At 38.8% G+C, this 26,000-nt stretch overlaps 2 protein-coding genes across 11 annotated transcripts in view; one reads left to right on the forward strand and one right to left on the reverse strand.

Annotated features, from left to right (window-relative positions):
* The window catches only part of Ugp2 (UDP-glucose pyrophosphorylase 2), a 185,688-nt gene that overhangs the window by 60,046 nt on the left and 99,642 nt on the right, over positions 1-26,000 (reverse strand). Inside the window, exons 2-5 of one of the 2 annotated variants that reach the window (XM_046423030.2) lie at positions 4,917-5,001; positions 3,537-4,006; positions 1,960-2,157; positions 7-191 (exon numbers count right to left, since the gene is read on the reverse strand). Coding sequence is in view for 1 of the 2 variants with exons in the window: in XM_046423003.2 (XP_046278959.1) it covers positions 1,960-1,993 (34 nt within the window). In the remaining variant the exon portion in view is untranslated. The remainder of the gene's footprint in view (positions 1-6; positions 192-1,959; positions 2,158-3,536; positions 4,007-4,916; positions 5,002-26,000) is intronic. The other variant, XM_046423003.2, reaches the window with a different exon arrangement.
* The window catches only part of Wdpcp (WD repeat containing planar cell polarity effector), a 527,720-nt gene continuing 526,967 nt past the window's right edge, over positions 25,248-26,000 (forward strand). For 7 of the 9 annotated variants that reach the window (XM_058572736.1, XM_058572746.1, XM_058572751.1 and 4 more), the window contains exon 1: positions 25,248-25,766. The gene's annotated coding sequence lies outside the window, so the exon portion shown is untranslated. The remainder of the gene's footprint in view (positions 25,767-26,000) is intronic. The other 2 variants (XM_058572776.1, XM_058572779.1) reach the window with 1 other exon arrangement.

The following is a 26,000-nucleotide window of genomic DNA, read 5'->3' on the forward strand; positions in this document are numbered from 1 at the left end:
ATTCACCTTGGATAAGACGCCTGTGGAACTTTTGGACGTTTTTCACTGTCTATGACACTCTGGAGATTTTGCTCTTCTTTGGTCACCCTCCAAGATGCTCTAGTAACGGCTGCTAGCAGCTAAAGTAATCCAGGCCAGGTGCTCCCAAATTGTCTGCCCCAAGGCCTGAAAGGATTAATCAGTCTTCACAGCTGTAAAGCCAACAAAAATACTATTAGAAGATTCTGGTCTGTATTGCCCTTCCCACCATTAGCTGGGCAGCACATGAGAGAGAAAGAGGGAAAACTTGGAGCAGAGAGTACTGCCAGGAGGCAGGCCATTCTCAATTATCTGTGACTTTCATCCAGAGTTTTACCGAGAAAGCATTAGAGGTCAACAAAGTTCTAGCTTTGCACAGATCAGTACAGTAATGAATTAAAATCAGATTATTCAAATAATAGAAATAAACTTACTGAAGACTGGCAGGATTAGAAGCATCACAGACAAATTTAGAGACTTTCAGCTATTTGATATGTAGGCCTTTCTAAAACCAGCATGGGATGGAGATCAGACACAGCCACAAATAGAGTAATAGAATAATGAAAGAGAAAAGGATACAGATAGACCAAAACTTTCTTTAAGCCCATGTTAGACTAAGTGTGAAGGAATAAATACTAAAATTGCACTGATAATTATTTTAAATTTTTGTATTCATGTACTTTTATATATGTATTTTGACACACATTTGTATGTGTTCATAAATTCTTGAGCGCAAGATATGTATATTCCTGAGGCCAAGTTGTGTATATATCTGATTAAATTTTCTGCTTAGTAAAATGGGTATAGTACAGTTCATTCTGTAGTGGAAATTGTTATAATCATTTTCATCTAAACCTTTTTGTTGTCTTTAGATATGGAATATTATGTCATATTTTTAAAATGACTCTTTTTTTTCAATCTGATGAATCCAAATGACAGTCTAGATTCTGAGTCCAGAAAGATTTGGGAAATAAGCAGCGTTTCTTGTTGTAGATGGTGCTCTACGTAAGGTAGTGTACATTATATGATCAATCTGTAAAGCTGTAAACACTGAAGTCCCTTCAGCAGAATCCCTACACAACATATACCATTATCTAAGCATTTGTTTATTTGTCGGAGTTTTTTCTGTTTCTCAGTTACTCATAACAATATATGTGTCTAATGAGGCAAAAGAGTATATTGGAAAAAACAGAGTTTCTAAAAGAGGCCTGTTTTTAAAATTTTGAATTCTGCCACTTACTACCTGAGTAATTTTGGTTAAGTTACTTGGCTAATTTTATGAGCCTTAGTTTCCTCATATAAAGATAAGGATAATGATTAATAACCTATCTTGCCTCTTATAGAGTTATTTTTTTTAATATTTATTTTTTTTAATTGTAGGTGAACGTGATATCTTTACTTCATTTTTATGTGGTGCTGAGGATCGAACCCAGGGCCTCACATGTGCTGAGCCACAACCCCAGCCCTCTTATAGAGTTATTACAAAGATATCTCAGGGTTGGCAGAGGGTATGAACTCAACTAATGATTTACCATATTGTCCTGTTATAATATTAATCTCAGATTATTGCCATTTCTTGATTTATTGTTGTTACTTTTTCAGTACTTATCTCCACAGTCTGTAAGCTCTTTGAGAGCAAGCACCATGTCTATCTTTGTGTCCCCAGAGCAAATCACAGTGCTTGGCACATAATAGGTACCCAAAAGAAATTTGTTGAATGAGTTATCAACTGAGATACTTAAAAATCAGCTTTAATAATGTAGACTGCTACATAGGTGTGTGATTTTAGATGTTCCCCCTATTATTTCTAAAGGAAACAATAAATTGGCAAATAACCAACTTAAAAATTTACTTTTGTAACACAAAAGGAGGATTTCTAAGTTCTGCTACAATAGGTTGTTTACAAACACCATCACAATTCTTTCCATCCCTGTGTCTTACCTCTTCTGCAGTGCGACTTTGTCACTCCTCCCATTAAGAAGTGGAGTCTGGGCTGGCTGGATGGATTTCTTTATTCAGCAGTATCATGCAAAAGTGATGTTGAATGACTTGCAAACCTTGGCCTCAAGCTTTTCAGCTTTCAGTCTCCTCCCTTGGAATACTGCTCTGAGACTGCTGCATGAAGGAGCCAATGTTAACCTACCAAAAATAACAGGCCACATGAAATAAATGTAAGTTTTTCCATTTGAGGCCCTTTAGGACAAATGGTACGAATTGACAGATGTGTTGGGGCCCATCTTAGGCTATCTAGTTCTAGTCAACTGCTTAATGGATCAAAATGACCACATGAATGACCCATGTAAGACCAGTAGAAGAATGGCCCAACTGAGCTATGTTCAGTACTGTGTACTGCTACATAGTAAAAGATAACTAATATACCATAATTGTAGTGCCAAAGAAAAAGCAAACCACACTTATTTACTCTTTGCTTGGTTCTAGAAGTGCCCTTAATCTTTTCTCACGGGGACTATATTTTTTAAAACCACACATTTCTCACCTTTAAAATGAGAGATACTTACCACCTAATTTCCAAATCCTTCTGAGGAAGAAGTTTCCCTTTATCACTTTACTTGTCAAATCAATGCTCCAAAAACTTAAAGATCTGCTTTTCAGCTAGAGCTTTTGAAATTCTCCAAATGGAATAAAATAGTGTCTGGTTTTAAAATATATTTTTACACAAAATGTAAAATAAGTTGCTTTGAATATGCACTGTATACACAAGAATATTCCATGCAGTGTTTTAATTATAAAAATGAAGATACAACTCAAATGCCACTAATAGTGGAATAGTCAAATTATGATACATTTAGAATCAATATAAAAGGATATTATTAGTCATTCATTAAAAGATGTGATGGCAATATATATAATGACAAGGAAAAATAGTCTTTTCATCCTAAGTGGGAAAAAAAGGTGTGTGTGTGTGTGTGTGTGTGTGTCCTCTTTTTATAAAAGAGTTTGCTTGGGGGCTGGGGATGTGGCTCAAGCGGTAGCGCGCTCGCCTGGCATGCGTGCGGCCTGGGTTCGATCCTCAGCACCACATACAAACAAAGATGTTGTGTCCGCCGAAAACTAAAATAAATAAATATTATTTAAAAAAAAAAAAAAAAAAAAAAAAAAAAGAGTTTGCTTGTTTTCCCCCTACCCCAGCTCTTACAATTGGCAATACATCCCACAAACTCTTGCTACTAGAGTCTTTCTTTCCAAACATTGCTCTCTTAGGTGGAACATTAGCAATTTGGCTTATACTTTATAATTATTAGCCGAATAATTATCTTTCACAGAATTATTTGGCTAATGAAAAATTCCTACTTTCTTTCTACCCAACATGGACAGAGTAAACACTACTTTGCTTCCCACACTCCACCCTACTATCTCTTTTTATTTCTTCTTTCCGAATTTAAAGTAGTACTGGGCAGATCAGTAGGGAGCCACTTAAAAAATATCCAGCAATTGAGATTCGTATTCATATGGTCATATGTTCTTGTAAGGGGTGATTTTCAGCCTTCATATCTTACCTGGTTTTGGAGGTAGGGTGTGGTGAGCCGTGTTTGTAGACCGTTGCCGCCATTAGAAGATGGCGCCGGTCTCCGTTGCTGCCATTAGAAGATGGCGCCGGTTTCCGTTGCGGATCTTGGTAAACAACTCCTTATTAGGGAGAGTTGGCGCGCTGTCCCTCAGTACCCTATGAGAAAACCCCGCGTGGCAGCTTTGGATTGGACTTGAGTAAGCTTTATTAGGCTGTGTGTGGGTGCGTGGGGGGAAGAGCGCTTGAGAGAAAACTAGAGTTAAGGCCTGAATAAACCACTGAAAGAAGAATCCTGTGTCGTGTCTTCCTTGCTGGCGAGGGGGTCGCGACAATTGGTGACCCGTACGGGGAACCGAACACCTCTCAATCCCAGGATCCAGAACTTTTAGCGGTCAGGGTGGTGCACCGGTAAGTTCCCAGGTAAGTGGGAATCCGCAGAAAAATTAGCGGGTCGCTCCTCTGTAAAAAGAGAGAGCGGGGATTTCTTGGACTTTCGCTTTGTTTCGCTTTATTTCTTCGCTTTCGCTTTCTGCATTAAAGCCATGGGCGCCTCTGCTTCTAGCCCTATTCTGTTAGCCCTGGATGGACTGCTACGATCTAAAGGTTTAAAAGTTAAACAGAGTACCTTGCAGATGTTCTTAAAACAAGTAGATCTGGCGGCCCCGTGGTTTGCTTACTTGGGCAGTCTCACGACCCCCAGTTGGGAAAAGTTAGGCAAGGATTTAGATTTTGCACACGAACAAGGGACCCTCGAAGGTGGGGTGATTCCTTTATGGAAGTTAGTAAGGGGTTGTTTATCTGACAGTAGGTGTCAGGATGCCCTAACCAAAGGACAGGAGGTTCTTGAACAATTGCATGAGGAGAGGTCCGAGGGAGCTGAAAGTATCAAGAGTGGGGGAAGTGATAGAGATGATAAACGTTCAAGTCAGCCAAAGACTAAACTTTATCCAGATTTGACTGAATTGAAAGCCTTTGAGGAAGACAGTAGTTCAGACAATGAGGAAGTATTGGAATTGCTGTCATGGCAAGCTAGAGAGAAAAGGGGAAAAGGTGAAACTCAAGGGCGAGGTGATCCCCGTAAGGCTGTCTACACAGAACATAAGTACCCAAAGACAGATGTGGGATATGAGGAAGAGGGGGAGGATGATTTGGAGATTCCTCCTGACCCTCCACCCTATCCTAACCCAGGACTCAATAGGACGTTTCATGCACAAACATGGAGAAAGGTTCATTCGGACATGGGTCTAGCATTCCCTGTGTTCCAAGATGCCAATCGGGGGCGATATCATGAACCCCTTGACTTTAAAATTGTCAAGACATTGGCTGAATCAGTCCGAACCTATGGTGTGGATGCTGCATTTACACTTACCCAGGTGGAGGGCCTTTCTCGCTTTTGTATGACTCCATCTGATTGGGCGAGCCTGGTGCGCGCCTGTGTTTCTCCAGGAAAGTATCTGGATTGGAGAGCATTTATGTTAGAGGGGGCAGTAGAGCAGGTGGCCCAAAACCATGCGGCGGGATGCCCTGCCTGGGATAAGGACATGCTTTTGGGACAGGGCAGATTTGCCAATCAACAAACAGGGTACCCACCGGAAGTATATGAGCAAATCAACAACATCTGCATCCGAGCCTGGAAGTCCTTGCCTAACAGAGGGGAAGTATCTGGTAATCTAACTAAGATCATTCAAGGCCCCACAGAGCCTTTTTCTGACTTTGTGGCTCGGATGGTAGATGCAGCGGGGGAAAATATTCGGGGACCCTGATAGAGCTATGCCTTTGATCAAACAACTTGTTTTTGAACAATGTACTAAGGAATGCAGAGCAGCTATAACCCCATATAAAAATAAAGGAATAGAGGCATGGATGAAAGTCTGTAGGGAAATAGGTGGGCCCCTTACTAATGCAGGGTTGGCTGCTGCCGTTCTCCAGCTAACCCGAAAACCACCCCCTCATACAGGAAAGTGTTTTAGATGTGGCCAGGAGGGACATTTTAAGCGTGATTGTCCCCGAACATGTCAATTACAGGACAAAAAGGGGTCATCCTCAATTGTTCGCCAGCCAGGACTATGTCCTCGTTGCAAGAAGGGTAAACATTGGGCTAATGAATGCAGATCAGTCAAGGACATTCATAGACAGCCAATATCAGATAGACAGATGCCAAAAAACGGCCGGAAGGGCCCTCGACCTCAGGGCCCACAAATATATGGGGCAATGGAGAATGGGACAATGGAGGGCGAAACATGGCCATCTCTATGACATCCCAAAGATCGCGGAGAACCACTACAGGTGCCGAGGGGCTGGACCTCTGTTCCGCCTCCCGACTCGTATTAACACCTAAAATGGGAGTCCAATTGGTGGAAACTGACTTTAAAGGACCTTTGCCACCTGGTACTGTAGGGTTGTTAGTTGGGCATGCTTCTTCCGCTTTACAAGGCCTTTACATCTTCCCTGGAATTATTAATCCAGATACTGTAGGAACAGTAAAGGTTATGGTAGAAGCTCCGAAAGGTATTGTGTCCATCTCCCCAGGAGACCGGATTGCTCAATTGTTAATTCTACCCAGTCTACATACCAGTTTTCCTGCTGGCTCCCATTTGAGATTAAACGATAAGATTGGAACAACGGGGGGGAAATTGTGTATTTTTGTCCTTAGAAATGGATGACCGTCCCACATTAAAATTAACTATAGAAGGCAAATCAATTTTAGGATTACTGGATACTGGAGCAGATCGTAGCATAATAGCAATGAAGGACTGGTCAAAGGAGTGGCCAGTGCAACTCTCAGATCAATCGCTGAGGGGTTTAGGATATGCTCAAGCTCCACAAGTCAGCTGTAGACATCTATCATGGAAAGATTCTGAAGGACATTCTGGCATTTTTCAACCATATGTGCTTGATCTTCCAATCTCCCTATGGGGACGTGATCTTATGAAGGACATGGGGTTTCAACTTAGTAATGAATACTCAGCAGTTGCCCAAAAGATAATGCAAGACATGGGATATAGACCAGGTCTTGGATTAGGTAAAAATTTACAGGGACGTAGACGTCCCATACAATCAATACCAAAACTTAACAGACATGGGTTGGGTTTTTCTTAGGGACCGCTGAGGAACAGGTGCCCATTACCTGGAAGTCAGGGGAGCCGGTGTGGGTGCCTCAGTGGCCACTCTCCTCTGAAAAATTGACTGTAGCTCATACTTTAGTTCAAGAACAGTTAAAGTTAGGACATATAAGGCCATCCACTTCTCCTTGGAATACACCCATCTTTGTTATAAAGAAAAAGACTGGAAAATGGCGGTTGCTGCACGATCTACGGGCTATTAATGCTCAAATGCAACTCATGGGATCTATTCAGAGAGGGTTGCCTCTGATTTCTACTATCCCTAAAAATTGGCCAGTGATATGTATAGACATTAAAGATTGTTTCTTTTCCATCCCATTGCATCCTCTAGATTCAGAACGTTTTGCTTTCACCTTGCCTTCGTGTAATCACGAGGAGCCTGATCAGAGGTTTGAGTGGGTGGTTCTGCCGCAGGGCATGGCAAATAGTCCTACCGTGTGTCAAATGTTTGTAGGTGCGACTATTGCTCCACTCAGACAAAAATATCCATCATTAAGGTGTGTACATTATATGGATGATATTTTGTTAGCAGCAAAGACCCAATGTATGTTGGAGGCCGCTTATACTGACTTGGTACATTTGCTACAGTTAAAAGGCTTGCTTATTTCACCTGATAAGGTACAGATGGGGGACTCCATTAATTATCTTGGTGCTACTATCTCTTGTAAAGCTATCACACCCCAAAAGATAACTCTGAGGACTGATAAATTACAGACACTAAATGATTTCCAAAAATTATTGGGTGATATAAATTGGATTAGAAGTTACCTACATATTCCCAATGTTGAATTAAAACCTTTGTATGAAATTCTTAAAGGTGATTCAGATCTTACTTCCCCTCGACATCTTACTGAGGAAGCCAGGTCAGTGTTGCTTAAAGTGGAAGAGGCTATACAACATGCTAGCCTTTGTAGGTTTCAAGAGGATAAACCTCTTCAATTATGTGTGCTCGCCACTGAGCGACAACCTACTGGAGTTTTATGGCAAGATGGTCCTTTACTGTGGATACATCCACGTATGTCCCCTGGAAAATCCCTTGAGTATTATCCTGATGCAGTTGCTTCCTTAGCTATGTTAGGGATACAACAAAGTGTGCAATTTTTTGGTTTCTCTCCAACGTCTGTGATTGTTCCTTATACATGTCAACAAATTCTGGTCTTATGTGCTAACTTAGATAATTGGACTATATTACGATGCTCTTTTTTAGGAGAGATAGATAATCACTATCCATCACATCCTCTTATTACATTTGTTAAGGAACATCCTATCATTTTCCCTAAAATCACTTCTTCTACGCCTATTCCAGGCGCTGCAAATATCTTTACAGATGGATCTAAGACTGGTATTGGAGCCTATGTGGTAAATGATCAGCCTCCTATTCAACATCAGTTTGCTCCTGGTAATCCACAATGGGTGGAACTGCAAATTGTCATAAAAGTTTTTGAACAATGTCCATTTCCTTTTAATTTAATCTCAGATTCTGTTTATGTAGTTCAAGCTTTAAGGGTGTTGGAAGCAGTGGGTTCCATACACTCATCAGGAGTAATGTCTTCCCTTTTTCTTCATCTTCAAACATTGATTTGGAATCGTTCCGCCTGTTTTTACCCCTTGCATATTCGAGCCCACACAGGTTTACCGGGTGCTCTTTCTGCGGGCAATGCCCAGGCAGATCTTGCTACTCGTCCTTCTTGGGTGTTCCCTATTTCCTCCTTAGATCAAGCTAAAAACTTTCATAGTAAGTTTCATATTAATGCACGAGCACTTCAGAAACGCTTTACCATCTCCCGTGCTGATGCTGGACAGATTGTGTTGGATTGTCCTAACTGTGTGATTTTACATCATCCTCCTTCTATAGGCTTAAATCCTCGTGGTTTACGGCCCTTAACTATATGGCAAATGGGTGTTACTCATGTTCCTGACTTTGGTAAACTTAAATATGTCCATGTATCTGTAGATACTTGTTCTGGCATTATCTATGCTTCCGCTTTGTCTGGGGAAAAAGCTGGAAATGTTATCACACATTGCTTGGAAGCTTGGGCAGCCTGGGGATTACCACAGTCCATTAAGACGGACAATGGTCCAGCATATACTGGGCGACAATTTTCTTCCTTTTGCAGCCAGATGGGTATCCAACTTGTCCATGGTTTACCTTACAATCCACAAGGCCAGGGTATTGTAGAGCATGCTCATAAGACTCTAAAAGAGATGTTACTAAAACAAAAAGGGGGAATTGGCTTAGACCACTCCCTGAAAGAGCGCCTCTCCCTGGCTCTATTTACTATCAATTTTTTAAATTTGGACATTCAAGGGCGCTCTGCTGCAGATAGACATTGTTCGCCCTCTGCCCCGAATTTTGGGTATGTTAAGTGGAAAGATGTCCTTTCCAGGCAATGGTATGGGCCTGATCCCGTGCTGGCATGGGCACGAGGTTCTGTCTGTGTTTTCCCACAGGACCGAGCGGAGCCGGTGTGGATCCCTGAACGACTAACGAGAAAAGTCTCAAAGATAACTGACCAACAACGGGGGACCCTACAAGAGTCCAACGATGAGACTCTTCATTCTGCTGAGTATCCTGGCCCTATCACAGACGATAATGGTCCAGATGTTACCGATGCAGTGGTGGGCGGTAGCTCGGACATGGCTGATGCCGATGCCGGTCCATAAAAATTCTAGTGTCCTCCCCACTCTTTTTTCTACTTCATGTGAGATGTCTGCCCCTTGTGTCTCCCCTAGAGGAGACGGGGAACGGGTTTTCAACCTTTCTCGTGTTAATCTCACGGGAGTTTTCTGCTTCAGTTTCTTGAGAACCCGTTGTATTCGCTTACAGCGCAACAATTTGACCAATTGGGAGGACCCCTTACAGAACAGTAGGGTCTCACTGGGAATCTTGTCTGGGGTGCTTGACCAAGTGGCAAAAGGGAAACAGGAGGGCTCAGGAGAGACTACAAATTCGACCAAAATGAATATCACCACTTTGGCTATGATTTCCCAGGTGTCACTCCCGGTGGCTTTTTCTAATGCTAGTAATGCCACTTATTTTAAGGCCTCTCCTTATTGTACCCCGTACTATTCTTTCCCCCCCGACATTCACGCCTTGTCAAGATCATTCTTGGGAGAGGCGCAAAGTTGCTGTGGGTTTTTCTCTTTCTCCTTCTCTTAAAAGGTATTTGTATGATTCTTCCAAGGAGAATTCCACTGCAGGAACAGGCTGGTCTTGGTTTCAATGGTTGATTTCTAATGAAAAGGGGGCCACAGCCGATGTCTCTGCTCTGGCCCAATTGAGAGGAGTCCAGAGCTGCCTGTTTAATGTGTCTGGCTCTGTACAGGACACTGCTAATGGTAGGAGGCTTAAAATCATTTCATACAATTCTCAGGTGTCCAATGCTACACTGCCCTCTGCAGCAGTCTGCCTTCATTCTCCGTTTCTGTTCCTTTTGACCAATGATACCAATACTACAGGATCGGATATGATTGACTGTTCTAATTGTACATGTCTCCTGTCTGAGTGTTGGAATGGATCCTGGAGCACGGCAGTTGTCATGAAGGTCCCGTCTTTCGTCCCGATTCCGGTTACTGCGGATCCGGACTCCTTCCCTATTATTGAGGTGCTCAGGAGCCGTAGGGATTTTGGAATCACGGCAGCTATTGTAACAGCGGTTGCAGTGTCTGCTGCTGCAGCGGTCACTGCTGGAGTGGCCATGGCTAGTCAAGTGCAGACTGCGGCCACGGTTAATCAGGTCATCCAACAAACTTCCAGCATTTTAGAGTCTCAAAGTAAAATCAATCAACATATTTTATCAGGAATTTTGGCCGTTAATCAAAGGGTGGATCTCCTCCAAGCTCAGATTGAGGAATTGTCAGACCTAGTACATTTGGGTTGTGTTGATCATCGTGCACATCTATGTATAACATCTCTCAGATTTAATGATTCCAGAAATACCTCTCAGATTATCGGACAGTACCTGGCCGGAAACTGGTCCATGGAAGCAGAGAAGTTGATCCAGACCCAACTGACACAAATTGCCATGTTGAACAACACTCGTGTGGACCCTGTGACATTGGGCCAATTTACGAATTGGTTGTCTTCTGCTTTTTCTTTCTTTAAGGAATGGGTGGGAGTAGGCATTTTTGGAGCGATGTGTTGTTTTGGGGTTGTCCTTTGTCTGTGGCTTTTCTGTCGCCTAAGAGCTCGACATAGCCAAGAAAAGGCTATGATCGTCCAGGCTTTTGCAGCCCTAGAGAATGGTATCTCTCCACAAGTTTGGCTTGCGCAACTTAAGCAATAATTTCCTGGGTTTTGGCCATTGCACCCCAAGTCATCTTTGACATTGTACTGGGATTGGCATGCCCTCCGCTTCCTGCCTTCCCAGTTATGGAAGGCCCATGCACTCTGCAGGCCTTGTTGCCATTGCACGCAGGTGGGCTTCCATGCTGGTGCTGCACTTTATGCTTTGGACCCTTCGTTTTCTCAGGGGCTGAGAGATGGTATTGCCACTTCCAACCACATAGTCACTGACCGGCTACTTGTAAATCCCCTTTCCTTTTCGCCGTCATCATGATGCAGGATGCGAGGCAAGGCACTGCACTTGAGTGATCCGGTCTCCGGACCTCAAGGGAAGCATGTCCTATTGCATACGGGTTTGGCGTCCACGCCCTGTCCCACGAAAAAAGGCATCGGCTGATATGGTGTCAGATCTAGGGAAGGCGCCTCCTTGGGACTGAGCCATACATTGCAGCCATGTTTGCACAGTGGGATAGGACCTCTACTTTCGCCTGCATTGTTTTTTAAGAAATAAGGGGGAACTGTGGTGAGCCGTGTTTGTAGACCGTTGCCGCCATTAGAAGATGGCGCCGGTTTCCGTTGCGGATCTTGGTAAACAACTCCTTATTAGGGAGAGTTGGCGCGCTGTCCCTCAATACCCTATGAGAAAACCCCGCGTGGCAGCTTTGGATTGGACTTGAGTAAGCTTTATTAGGCTGTGTGTGGGTGCGTGGGGAGAAGAGCGCTTGAGAGAAAACTAGAGTTAAGGCCTGAATAAACCGCTGAAAGAAGAATCCTGTGTCGTGTCTTCCTTGCTGGCGAGGGGGTCGCGACAGTAGGGAACATATAGAAAAGATGCTGTACTGTGGCTTATAGCAATGTTGACAATTTCTTTTTTCACTACCCTTCCTCATGCTTCTACTCCTACACCCTGGGAATAGATGGGGAGGGTGTTTGGGTATGGTTGGAAGCAGTAAGACTTCAATTATTGGGAGTTTTTCTTTAAAATGAGAGATACTTACCACCTATTTGTACTCAGCTTGACTTACCACCAATTCTAGAGCAATGAAATAAGTCCTATCAAGTTCTGTGCTCTGTCAAATAGAGGTTCCAGGAAGTAGAAAACAGAAAAATTCAAGTGGTAGAAATAAATAGAAAATATATAGATATATACATATATATATAGAATATATATTTTATGTATAAAGAATATATTCTTGGGCTGGGATTTTGGCTCAGTGGTACAGTGCTTGCCTAGCAACCTCAGCACCACATAAAAATAAACAAAATAAAGGTATTGTGTCCATCTTCAACTAAAAAATACATAAACTATCTAGATATTCTTATATAAAGAATATATATGAACAAAAACCTAGTTTTCAGATGAAGTATTCCCACAAAAATGTAAACTGGAGGACAGAAACTATTTCTTTATCACAGTCTTATAAAATTTCAGAGCAGAGTTTCTTTCATCTATTTATTTATTTAAATTATTTATTGAGGGCTGGGGCTCAGAGGTAGAGTGTTTGCCTTGCAAGGGTGCTCCTCAGCACCTCATAAAAATAAATAAATATATTTTTAAAAAAGATTATTTATTGAACACCTACCATGTACCAGGCATTAGGCCAAGCCCTAGTCATAATACTGAACTTGACACAGAACTTACTGTCCTAAGTGGGAATGACAAGACTAACTTTTAAACTTCAAGAATTAAAAATTGAATATAAATCTATAAAGAAGTGCCATAATCTAGAATAACAGGGAGCATTAATATGACCATTAAGATGGTTAAGAAGAGCTTCCCTGAGAGGTGTCATTTGAATCACGTCCCATTTGGGGCTAAACTCCAATCCACACTGTGCTTTCCAGAAGGGTAACTTTTCCCAACTCACATACAGTCCATGTATGAGTTAACATGGAAGCCCTGAACATGTAAGCTAAAACCTGAAGGATGAAAGAGTTAGCCATAAGAAGACCTGAGAAGAAAGTACACCAGGCAGAAGAGCAAGTACAGAGGCTTTGAGCATCATGTATTCTGGGACATGACAGGAAGTTGGAGTAGGGAAATGTGAGTGGAGAATGACAAACAGAAAGAAATGAATTTGGATAGGTAGGAAGAAATCAAACCCAGAGGGCTGGCTGTATAGGTTTTGGATTTTATTCTAAATGCACTGGAAAGCAACCTAATCATTTTAAGCAGGGAAATGACATGTTCTAGTTTACATTTTTAAAAGCATATAGAGATTTTGAAGGTAGAAATAGCAGGAATTGATGTTGGATTAGATGCTGAATTAGATGCCAGATTAGACGCTGAATTAGATGAATTAATTTCTTAAGGAAATATTCTAGAAAAATGAAAAGAAACTCAAGTGATGAGGAGTGAATGAAAGAGAAGAGTCAAGGATAGTGAATCATAGGGTTTTAATTACAATGGTAAAGGCTGAGGTAGATCTAGAGGTATAGAGAGAAAACCATTTTGTTCATTTTAAGTTTGAAATGCCTACAAGACATAGAAGAGAGATGTCAAGTAGATATTTAAAGCTGTAAATTTAGAGTTCAGAAATAGAGTCTACCCTATTGATATAAATTTAGGAATTGTCAACAGATGGTTTTTAAAGCATGAGAACAGATAAGATCATACAGAGAGAATAGAAAAGAAGGTACAGAAACTCTAATATTTAGCAATCACATAGTAAAGGGAGAAATGTATAAAGGAGAATAAGGAAGTGAAGGCAATTATTGAAGAAAGCCAGGATAATGCGTGATATAGAGCTCAGAGAAGAGAGTATCAGAAATGGCCAGTTATGAGAGTTCTGTTAACCCAAGGAAGGAAAAGAGAGTCAACCAAATAGAAGTTGTAAGTTTCCTTTTCAAGAGAGATAGCGGGGCAGGGCATGGCAGCGTATACCCGTAATCCCAGTGATTTAGGAGGCTGAGGTAGGATCATTTGGAGTTCAAAGCCAGCCTCAGCAATTTAGCAAGACCCTAAGCAACTCAGTGAGACCCTATCTCTAACAAATACAAAAAAGGACTGGGGATGTGGCTCCAAGTGCCCCTGGGTCCAATCCCCGGTAATAAAAAAAAAAAAAAGGATTGATAGGGAGATTGAAGTAGTCATTCCTCATTGCTATTAGAAATGCAGTATCTTCAAAGTTTTAAGAAAACATTATTCTGAACCTAGAATTCTGTAGACAGACAAAACATTCCAGGATGAGGACAAATCAGGGACTTTTCCACTTGTTTTCAAAGAAGAATTAATTATTTAAGGAAATGGTCTAGAAAAGGAAGGAAGGAAGGAAGGAAAGAAAAGAAAAGTAAAGTGAGCTGGGTGCAGTAGTGAAGGTCTGTAATCCCAATTACTCAGGAGGATGAGGCAGGAGGATCACCAAGTTCAAGGCTAGCCTGGGCAATTTGCAAGATCCCATGTCAAAATAAAAACTAAAAAAAGGCAGGGGTGCTGAGAGTGTAGCTCAGTGGTAGAACACCCCAGTCTCAATCTCCAGCACTAAGTTGGGTTTATACATAAATTAATAAATAAATGTGAGAGCCCAGTAATCAGATCTTAGTAAAAATATGCTCTAAGAGTACAAATGAAAGATGTTCCAGAGCACAAATATTAGGCCTTCAAAATAATTAATAATGATAGAACAAGAAGTTAGGTGATTTCAGAAGAATGCCTTTAAGAAAAAGTAGATACATTTTATGAAATAGCATGATTTAAAAACCTTCATAATATTTATGATATGTAAATAATATTTATCAGAATCCAGGCATGGTGGCACATGCCTGCAATCCCAGTGGCTCTGGAAGCTGAGGCAGGAGGATCTCAAGTTCAAAGCCAGCCTCAGCAACACCGCTGGGGCTGTAGCTCAGTTGGTAGCAACAGTGAGGCGCTAAGCAACTGAGACCCTGTCTCTAAATAAAATAGAAAAAAGGGCTGGGATGTGTCTCAGTGGTTGAGTGCCCCTGACTTCAATCCCTGGTACCAAAAAAAAAAAAAAAAAAAGACAAGATCAAAGATGAAGATCCAAGAAAAACAAGTAGAATCTTTAGTAAAAGCAAAAATTTGTATCTTGTATAAGCCATGATAAAAATTTAAAAATAACCCCTAAAAACATGACATTATTATGAACAATCAGTTAACATATAAGAAAATGTATTTAACATGCATACCTGTAACATTCTCCCTCAGGGGCTGAGACAGGTGAATCAAAAATTGGAGTCAGCCTCATAATTTAATAAGGCCCTAAGGAACTTAGGTAGATCCTGTCTCAAAATAAAAAGGGATAGGGATGTGGTATAGTGATTAGGTGTCCCTGGGCTTAAAAAAAAAAAAAATGTCCCTCAGTAAGTGTAGATTTAACCCATTAAGTCCCAAGTTTTCAATTCTGTGAATGGCTCAGTGAAGTTGACACATGTGCACTGAAATAGGTTGGAAATTATAATCTATAGCTTATGTTATCATATTAATTAATGTCAATTAACATTATTATAATTGTATTATTATTACAAATTTATATTATGTAATTCTAGTATATATTACATATTATATACTATAATTAAGTTTTTATAGGTGTTCCACATCTGGGAAAATGGGACAAAATGGGTTAATAACATGGTTTACACTTCCCTTTCTACAGTGCATTTATAGGACTTGATTCTATAGTGTGTATGATTTACAAAATGATGATACTGAAAAAAATCTTCAGTTTTCAAGATAAAGTTAAAGACAAAATGAAGAAGACATTTATTCTAACAGAGCAGATATTGGCAATATAAAATTAGCTAATGGTAGTTGAAAAGTCAGAGACACTTTCAAAAGTGGGTGAACCAAAAAATAGAGGTTTAAGTATATTCTTTAAAGCAACAAAATAATAAATAGAACTCAATATAGTATAATAAAATTGGAAAGAGTAGATGAGGGGAAGAAGAATGTAGAGAAATATAACTAAACCAAATCCTAGTTGTTTGTTTCAAAATGTGTAATCATTACAAAAAAAAAAAAAGTCAGATGTTGACCAAAAATGTGGCAGCGGCAGTACATGTATATGGACATAGCTATCAGAAGTACTATAAATAGTTTGATATGTGGTATATTTTTTAGTTGTCAATGGATCTTTTGTTTATTTATTTATTTATCTGTTTATTTATTTATATGCAGTGCTGAGGATTGAACCCAGGACCTCACACATGGCAGGCAAGTGCTGTACCACTGAGCCACAACTCCAGCCCCAGAGCAGTGTTTTTCTAATGGTGGGAGTGAAATTAATTTAGTGGGTTTCAACCTATATTAGAAAGCAAAAAGGGAGATATATCAGATTGCATTATGTCAGTAAGGGTAAGGAAAATCTTTGAAACGGTTTTTAGCTCTATACATGTATGTAAAATGTATTTCCTACTTGGATCCTGGTCACAAAGGAGAAGCTGAACTTGGTTGAAAGACAGTGATTAGGCTACATTTTTATCTTTCATTTTTCTACTTAATTTTACTGCTTGAATTTTAAAACTCATGCATGTATTACTTTTTTTAAAAAAATGTTTTTAGTTATAGATGGACAAAATACCTTTGTTTTATTTATTTATTTTTATGTGATGCTGAGGATCAAACCCAGGGCCTCATATGAGCTAGGCAAGCACTCTACCACTGAGCCACAAACCCTAGTCCTCTCATGCATGTATTATTTTTTTATCAATAACTTAAAATATGTATTTGTTTTTAATATGAAAAAACACAAATTCATAAAATTCCAAAAAACAAGTGGTATATTTCCTGGCAATAGTGAATATTAGGCAATTTTCTTCAGTAACAAAATGACAGGCCACCTTACCATTACTTAGCAAGGAAGGAAAGTTACTTTTTAAAAGATTATGAAAGGCTCAAGGGAGGGAAGGCAGGGGCAGGGGCAAGAGTTTAAAACATCAAGAATCTAGGCAATGGATTTAGTAAGAAGAAGACAACAAGAGAAATAAAAAAATTTATGCTTTCCTTTGTGACAAAGATATTTAAACTTTTTGATTTCTTTTGTTTTGTCTTGAATCAAGAAACATTTTTAGTTTATTGATTCCATGTAATAGTATTTCATCTTATAGTGAACATATTTGGCCCAACTGTCACATGCATAGAAAAAACTCATCTGCCTAAAAAGGAGAGAATAAAGCAGAGAGGAGGAGCCATTCACTCATAAAGTTTTTAAAAAAATAAGTATTATATACTATTCTAGGTAGTAGGGATGCAGCAATGAGTAAAATTGAGTCTCTGCCTTTGGGGCTACATATACTTGGTGGAAGGAGAAGGATGATCAAAAAATATTTAATACAATGTCAATCTAAAATTTTATATCCAGCTAAACCATAGTTGGAGAAACCAAACATTGAGACTCCCTACTATAGAAGGTACTTCATAATTAAATGACACTATAAGAAAGTAATGAGATACAAAAAATAAAATAATGATGAAGAGGTACATACATGTGGAAAATCTAAATTAATATTAATTATATAAAGCAATGATAATAATAGTGACTCTTGGAGAGGTATAAAAATAACATGTGGGGGTGGAGCTGTGGCTCAGCAGTAGAGCACTCGCCTAGCACACGCCAGGCCCTGGGTTTGATCCTCAGCACCACATAAAAATAAATAAATAAAATAAAGGTATTTGTCCAACTACAACTAGAAAATAAATATTAAAAAAAAAAAAAAAACATATAGGGCTGGGGATGTGGCTCAAGCGGTAGCGCACTCGCGTGGCATGCGTGGGGCCCGGGTTCGATCCTCAGCACCACATACAAACAAAGATGTTGTGTCCGCCGAAAACTAAAAAATAAATATTAAAAAATTCCCTCTCTCTCTCTCTCTCTCTCTCTTTAAAAAAAAAATTAAAAAAAAAACATGTAGCAAAAATACTAATGGTAATAGTGTTGTAGGGACAAACGAGGCAAGGCACCAAAGATAGCAGGAAACAGTTTTATTTGGCTGCAGCCAGGTTCAGAGGGTACAGCCTTTGCTGTAATCAATCAATCCCCTGAACCCCGAGTTTAGGGAGTTTCAGAGTTTTATACCCAGTGTGTAAGGGGAGGGGCTCAGAAGTTCACAGTCTGCAGAAGTTCACATAAAAGCAGCTTTTGCTTTCACTGATCTGGGCAAGTTAACTCTTCAAGGACAACACCTGAGAAGGGGAGAGCTTCAACTCCCCTTTCTTTTTTCCCCCTGCCAGCTGTTACCATGGGCCCATTTGTAACTTATCTTAAAAATGTAGACATCTCTGTGAAGCCCAGCTCAAGGCCAGAGGCCTTGTTTGCACATTTCTTCAAAGTACTATACTGGATACATTTGTGAAAACTAGTAAGGGGGTGTCCAGCACCTGGAGTGCTGGTATCTTCTCGCCCAGTGGCCAAGTAAACAGGGTGACACGAAAATAGGAAGTTTATCTACAATGGACTCTTTTTCTGACAGTCCTAAAATTAGCCATGGTGAAGAGGGCTTTTCTGTGGAGAAAGGGGGTGCCACTTCAATAGCATGTGTGATGAAATAAGGTGATCTTAGGAGAAGTATCCTAGGTTATTGTTGTATTCAAGGTCATGGTATACACATTTATTAGCTTTAGATGTTCATGTGAAGGACATCCCTAAGAGAATATGTGTGGAATGTGTTATTCCCAAATGCAATTCACAGAGGAAGAAATATATGAAAGTTTATGTAATGTAATAGACAGCAGCAAAAGAAAAAAAGATTTTAAAAGAGAAACATGAAATAAAATGGTAGAAATAAATCCAAATGTATCAGTAAACACCAACAATATAAATAGGCTAAACTGAAGGAAAGATTATAAGATTGGATAAAAAATAATAAAGTGTACCTTTATGGAATTTATAGGAAACACATGGAACGTGAGGACACAGAAGAGTTGTAGGTAAAAGAAGAACTTTTATAGTAAGACAAAAAAAAAAAGTAAATAAAATAATAGGATTTAAATAGAAAAAATAAAATTATTATTCACATATATGATTGTCTACATAGAAAAATCCAAAGGATTTGACCTTTAAATCATTAGATTTAAGCAGAGAATTTGCCAAATGTCCAATATAAGATTAAAATATAAAATTTAAATTTAAAATATACTTAGGAAAGTAAGGTTTTAAGAGATACTTTTTACAATAGCAACAAAAATATAACATCCTTCAAAACATTACAGAGAAAATTATAAAACTTTAATGAAAAATACAGCACATTGTTGGATAGAAAGACTCAATGTTATACAGAAGACAAGTTTCTCCAAATTGATCTATCTGTTCAAATTAGTTTCAGTTGAAATCCTTTTAGCTGGATTTATTTAATTTGACACATTTGACAGAATTTGTATGGAAAACCAAAGACTCAAGAACAGCAAAATACTTCTCAAGAAGAAAGGAGGAAATTTTGCTTCACCAAATGCCAAGGTTTCTTATAAATTTATATTAAGTAAAACACATTGGCAGTGGTCTAGGGACAAAAATACTGACCAATGGAAATAGAACAGAGTCAAGAAACTGATACATAGATATATGGTGATGTGAGATGATGATTTGCAAAAGATGAGTTTCAACAAATGGCACTAGCCTTTGTACTGCCTGTCTTTAGTCTTCTTGTTCATGATATCATAAATTTCTACATTATTTAAATTCCTGTAGCTTAGATTTTTCTGTCACTTGTAGTCCAATGAATTTCTGATATAGGTCCTAGCACATTTGTAGCCAAAGATACAGATTAAAATGGTCCAAGCAGGTATGAAGTAACAGAGAAGAGGCTATTACTCTTCTCCTAAACTTGAATCTGAGTGAAGGTGTGTTGAAATTTCTGGGCACTGTCACATGGAGCCTGGAAAGGAAATCAACAGAGTGGAAGGCAGAGTGGAGAATGGACAGAAACGTACTCAAGCGTTCAAACGATGACAAAGTTTGAATGCTTTAACTGAGACTCACTTTCTGCTTTCTACCCATGGACTTTTCAATTATTTAACCCATTATCCCACCATGAAATCGTCATGAGTAACAAATATACCACTTATGATCACTTTGAAATAACTAATATTATGCTTTCAGAGTTTGTTTTTTTGAGAAAAGTAATAGGTGACTGATTAAAGCATTTGAAAAAATATATACATTCATATACATGTATGTACATATATATGTTATGTAAGCTCTAGATTATGGATTTTTTTAATCCATTTTAAAGCACCTGTGCCAATTTCATTGAAATATTTGCAAAATTGAAAACATGGGACTTAATGGATTAAGCCAGTAAATTCATTTTTATTTGTTTGAGACATTTTAAGTTGACTCTGAAATGATCTTACTGGAGACAGTAGGCTCAAGTCACATTATCAGATAGATTGTTATCATAGAAACCATGATCATACAGTGAATTTCTTAAACTATTGCTGTCTGTAAAGATGGAAGTGACTAATAAAGCCCATGTGCAACCACCGTCTACGTGAGTAAAAAAAAAAAAAAACCTGTTATGCAGCTTTGATGGAAACATTTGAATCACAGTAATATTTATATCTTTTAAAAATTTTAAGAAATGCAAAGAGATTCTTCTTTCAATGTTTTGTTCAGTAGAAACAAAGCTAAAGGGCTAAAAAGGGGAAATGATATAGTGTCAGAAGGGAGGCTGAATTTTGTTAGCCAACTACCAAAGTTGCAGGGGACTATACAAAATTAACTCTTGCTTTATCCTCCAGGTTTATGGAAGCATTTTAACAAATAGTGGAAACTGTTTAAAATTCTCTTATTTTATTCACTAAAGAGTTTTGCTAGAATAACTTACAAAGAAGAGAGATTCAAGAGAGTCTGAAAGCCGGGAGACACAAGACATTATGTTTTGTGTTTTAAGAATTTTCAAAACAGGAGAGACCAGCTGAGTGGTTGTGCATGTGTATAATCTCATTGACCCAGGAGGCTGAGATGGGAGGATGCAGGATCACAAGTTCAAGGACAACATAAGCAACTTACTGAGGCCCTGAGAAACTTAGTGAGATCCTGTCTCAAAAAATAAAAAGGATTGGGGATGTGGCTCAGTGGTAAAGCACCCCTGGGTTAAATCCCCAGAAAAACCCACAAATTATCATTCATTCTAAGAGTAAGGTTTTTAACCTATAACTCAATCAATGAATTTAGATTTTATTTATTTATTTAGTCTTTTTAAATTTTTTTTTTTTAGTTTGTTAGAGACCTTTATTTTCTTTACTTATATGCGGTGCTGAGAACTGAATCCAGTGCCTCACACATGCCAGGCAAGTGCATACTGATGAGCCCCAGCCCCAGCCCATATTAATTTAGTCTTATAGTGCTGGGGATTGCACCCAGGACCAGGTGCATGTTGGGCGAGTGCTCTACCCCTGAGCTACAACCCCAGCCCTTAGATTTTACTCTGATATACAGTATAAATATAAACTTAATTAATTCTTTTTTTTTTCCAAAATGGCTAATTATCCTGGCATGCTACTAGATAATCTTTCCTTTTCCCACTAAGTTGTTATGTATTTTTTTTAAATCATCATTATTACTATGGTGCTGGGATTTGAAACCATAGGTGCTTAATCACTGATTCATATCCCCAGACCTTTTTATCTTTTTATTTTTGAGACAGGGTCTCGCCACGTTTCTTAGGGCCTCACTAAGTTGCCGAGGCCGGCTTTGAACCTGTGAACATCCTGCCTCAGCCTCCAGAGTTGCTGGGATTATAACCATGTGCCACCACACCTGCCACCACACCTGGCTCATTATTATTTTTGACCAAATATAATCGAGTCTTTATTTCAAAGTATCAATTTTACATTTATCTGTTTCTTTGCTCCAGGATGATTTTTGAAAAGATAAATTGAATATAACACAATTTGCTTATCAAGATACCCCTTAAGTTTTGCTGCTGTGTGTTTAGGGAGAAAGTGTCAAAATGTCTATGATATCTGCAACTGACTTTCAATTGGTTCTACAAAAGAGAAAGAAGGTGAACAGCAAAATGTTAATATGGTAAATCTAGTGTTCATCCTTCTAGTTTTTTAACTTTTAAGTACGTTTGAAAAGGCTTTTTGGAGGATGAATTTTTTTACACTTTTCCTTAATGAAAATTTAAAAGCAAGTATTACTTCCATGTAATAAAGTAAGTTTGTAATTTTACAGAATAGAAGTGTAGGACATTAAACGCAATACATTTCAGGGCTAAGGTTGTGGCTCAATGGTAGAGCGCTTGCCTACCACACATGAGGCAGTGGGTTCTATCCTAAGCACCACATAAAAATAAATAAATAAAATAAAGGTATTGTGTGCATCTACAACTAAATAATTTTAAAAAAGCAGTACATTTCAAGTGAGGTTTGAGATTTGGTTTAATGTTTAAGACAAAAAATTGGTATCAGATTTTTTTGTTGTATCATTTTCTAAAAGATTTGGGCTAGGAGTGATCTAGTGTACTATGATCAATAGTAGAGAGTTTGCCTAACATGTGTGAAGCTCTGGAATCAATCTCCAGCAAAACACACACACATACACACACACACACACCACACACACACACACACCACACACACACACACACACACACACACGATATTGGTTTTGTTTTGTTTTAACAGGCCCCATGAGAGATAGGTTAATGATAATCAGAAGCAGATCTGACTTAATAATTTCCCTTGTCACTCATTTTTGGGGACCTTTGTAAGATAAGAACTATTTAAAACTAATATTTGATTTCTCAATTCTAAAAGTTATACGTTGTTATAGTAAGGTGAAGTCCAGATTTAGTGTGTACATAGTAATACTTTGAAACCTTTAAAATAAATTTATGCTGAATTTTAATATAAAAATAATACAAACTCAATTATTTTTGAATTATGTAACAATAAATAAGTAGCATGTTGCCCAGTGCTTTGTTAGCATTTCCTATGACTCCTTAAAGTATAAAATATTATCCTAACCACTTTTGTGTGCTATGGCAATTGACACCTTTCATACATGACTATTAATATTATTCCCCTTTGAAATTCAGATTCATTGATCCACAAACTCTAATCTTTTTTCAACCTTCTTTAATAAAATATTTGTTTTTATAGTTTATCCCAGCAACCACAATTCCTCTGTCCTCACACAAAAGTGATTTGGATTTTTTGTCCTATATTAATAATTGAGGTGCTGAAAAGTTCTGGAACCCTAACATTACTACTTAACTTCACACCTCGTGAGTATTGGTGTGTGTTTCTGAAATCCTTTAATATTCTCAATTTTGAACTTTTGTTTTGAACTTTGAGCCTTTGGGTAGAGCCTTTAGTTTTAGTTCATTTTCAGTAACTCTTCCATTTTTATATAACAATTTAAAAACAGAATTTATGACTAATGTTGAATCTAACATTTAGAAATAGCAACAGACAGCATCTGGCTTCTGAGGGTTGTCATACCACAACCTAACTTGACTTTTTGTTCACTATGGTCCACCCTCTGTACTGTTGACCCTGACATTGTTGCCAACACACAAATCTGATTTGTAATTCTTCCATGCCTCCCAACCACCACCTAAAGGTAAAACCAAAATTCCTTAGAGGCAAAAAAAAAAAAAAAAAGAAAGAAACTTCTATCATACTGGCCTCATCATTCTCATTTACACCCCTCTCAAAATGAACACAGACACTGGAACCACACAGAGGTATCTGCCAATCTCAACAATTATTTTCCCTGCCAATGCTTTTGCACTGGCCTGTCATCTCCATTTAGAATGTCCTGTCCTCTCTCCACCTCCTCACTCCAATTCCTTGTATCCTTCAAGAACTAACTCAAAGTTCACCTCCTTAATGACACCTCCTCTTTCAGAGTTCCTGGCAAAATTAGTCACCTCCTCCTCTAGGAACTAGATAATCATAATATAGTGGGACAGAGAGACAAGGAAACAAATTGTCAAGCCTATGATCAAAAACACTAAGAACTCCTCAAGGACAATGACATTGTTGTTTATTCACTTCTGGGTTCCCCACAGAACCTACCAAATCACACAATAAACAAATGTTGAATTTAACTGGTTCATAGGAAAAAAGTTTAAAAATTGCATTTTCACATCTAAAATAGTAATTGTGTTTCTTTGTAAAGCTATCAGTTTATAATTTGATCTTTTAGAAACCCACAAGCTGGACATAGTAGCCTACACCCATCGTCCTAGCCACTCGGAAGCCGGAGGTAGGAGCATTGCAAGTTCAAGGCCAGTCTGGGCAACATAGTAAGACCCTGTCTTCCCACTCCCCAACCCCCCTACCCCACAAAAAAGAAAAGAAATAAAAACCCTCACAAAGTGGTTACTAAACTTTTACAAATAAGTGATATCCCATAATTTTTAATACATTTCAGTTAAATTTATATAGGTTTTTCTGTCTCTTTTTTATTCAAGATGAGTTCTGTGCAGCCCATAGAACCTATGTAAACATATTTGGATAATTTGAAAGTATAATTTCACAGTCAAGCAGGCTCACACCTGTAACCCCAGCAATTGGGGAAGCTGAGGCAGGAGGATCACAAGTTCAAAATCAGCCTGAGCAAAAATTAGGGAGACCCTATTAAAAAAAAAAGTGTGGGAATATGGAGTTGGGGGTGTAGCTCATTGGTAGAGTGTCCCAGGTTTCAATCCCAAGTACCCTCCCACCCAGAAAAAGAAAGTATGTAAATTATAGAAATAATTTGAATGGCTAGCTGAGATACAAACATTAAAGAATAAGATGGTGCTTAAAAGAAAAAAAAAAAAACTTGCCTGAAAGAAACATGATTTTGTGTGTGTGTGTGGAAGCAAAACCATGAAATATTTAATGAGGCATTGCAAAATAAACCACTCCACCCCATCCCCAGGGAGGCAGAGTCAAGGTTCAGACTGAACTTTGTTTAGCAATGCTGGAACCATGTGTTTTAAGAATGAGAGAGGTTTGTCAAGACTTGCTGCCAAGGCACATCACAAGCTCAACATGTGCTTACTGCCTGCTCTCAAAAACCAGTGTCCATGAGCTGGCCAGCTGCTAGCAGTAGGGTACCCTTTGGGTCACATCTTCACTTCCTGAAGGAAGCTCCAGAAACTTTCTCCTGTCTTCTCTGTGTCTTGGATTATTCATCAGTTCTGTTTTATAAAATACCTCATTTTTTTTAAGAGAGAGAGAGAGAGAGAGAGAGAGAGAGAGAAGTTTTTTTTTTTTTTTTTAATATTTATTTTTTAGTTTTCGGCGGACACAACATCTTTGTTTGTATGTGGTGCTGAGGATCGAACCCGGGCCGCACGGATGCCAGGCGAGGGCGCTACCGCTTGAGCCACATCCCCAGCCCCAACACCTCAGTTTTAACAGTAGAGTCATGACAAAAATTTATAAATATGAAAATAAATATAATATTTGTAAACATTAAATGTTCCTAGCTAAACTTTTCATTTTCCAGAAAAACTTCTCATCTCGTGTACTCTGTTTCTGTTTTAATAACCATCTTTGCAAACATCCACCTCAAAAAAGTTGAAGTCTTAGCAGTCATAGCTAACATGTATTATGTGCTTCAATATGCCAGGCGCTATGCTTTCTTTTTTTTTAATCTCCTTTAATCTCACAGGAGTTTCTGGGGGAAAAAAAATGACTTGAACACATTTTCCTGACCTCTACCTTCCCCCACTCCTATTCCTTACTGGAGCAAAATTCAAGGACAAAAAGCAACTAACAAAAACCTCTGGAGTTAATCTGTTCTTCTGAGGACAACTGTGAGTTTTCCAGAGGAGAAAATGGTGTGCGACATGTGAAGTCTGTTGGCTGGGAAAGCTGATTCCTGTCTCAGAAGAAAAGGGATCTACACAGGTAGATGCAGTCATTCTCTTTCCAGGTGTCTGCGGGGGAGGAAGTGTTTCTCTCATACTTGGACAGTCTGAGAACAAAGAAGTTCCTTCTTCCCTCCTTTCAGTGAAGGGGTCTCAATTTGTCAGCTTCTCTGGCTTTGGGCTAGAATATAGTTCTTGAAATATCCTAGGACCAGAAGCAATGACATCAACTGGGAACTCAGAACTTATTAGAAATGCAATTCTCAAGCCTTTC

The sequence above is a fragment of the Marmota monax genome, unplaced genomic scaffold (genome assembly GCF_021218885.2).
Source record: "Marmota monax isolate L192 unplaced genomic scaffold, Marmota_monax_Labrador192_F-V1.1 WCK01_AAM20220418_F8-fsc00015, whole genome shotgun sequence".
NCBI lineage: Eukaryota > Metazoa > Chordata > Mammalia > Rodentia > Sciuridae > Marmota > Marmota monax.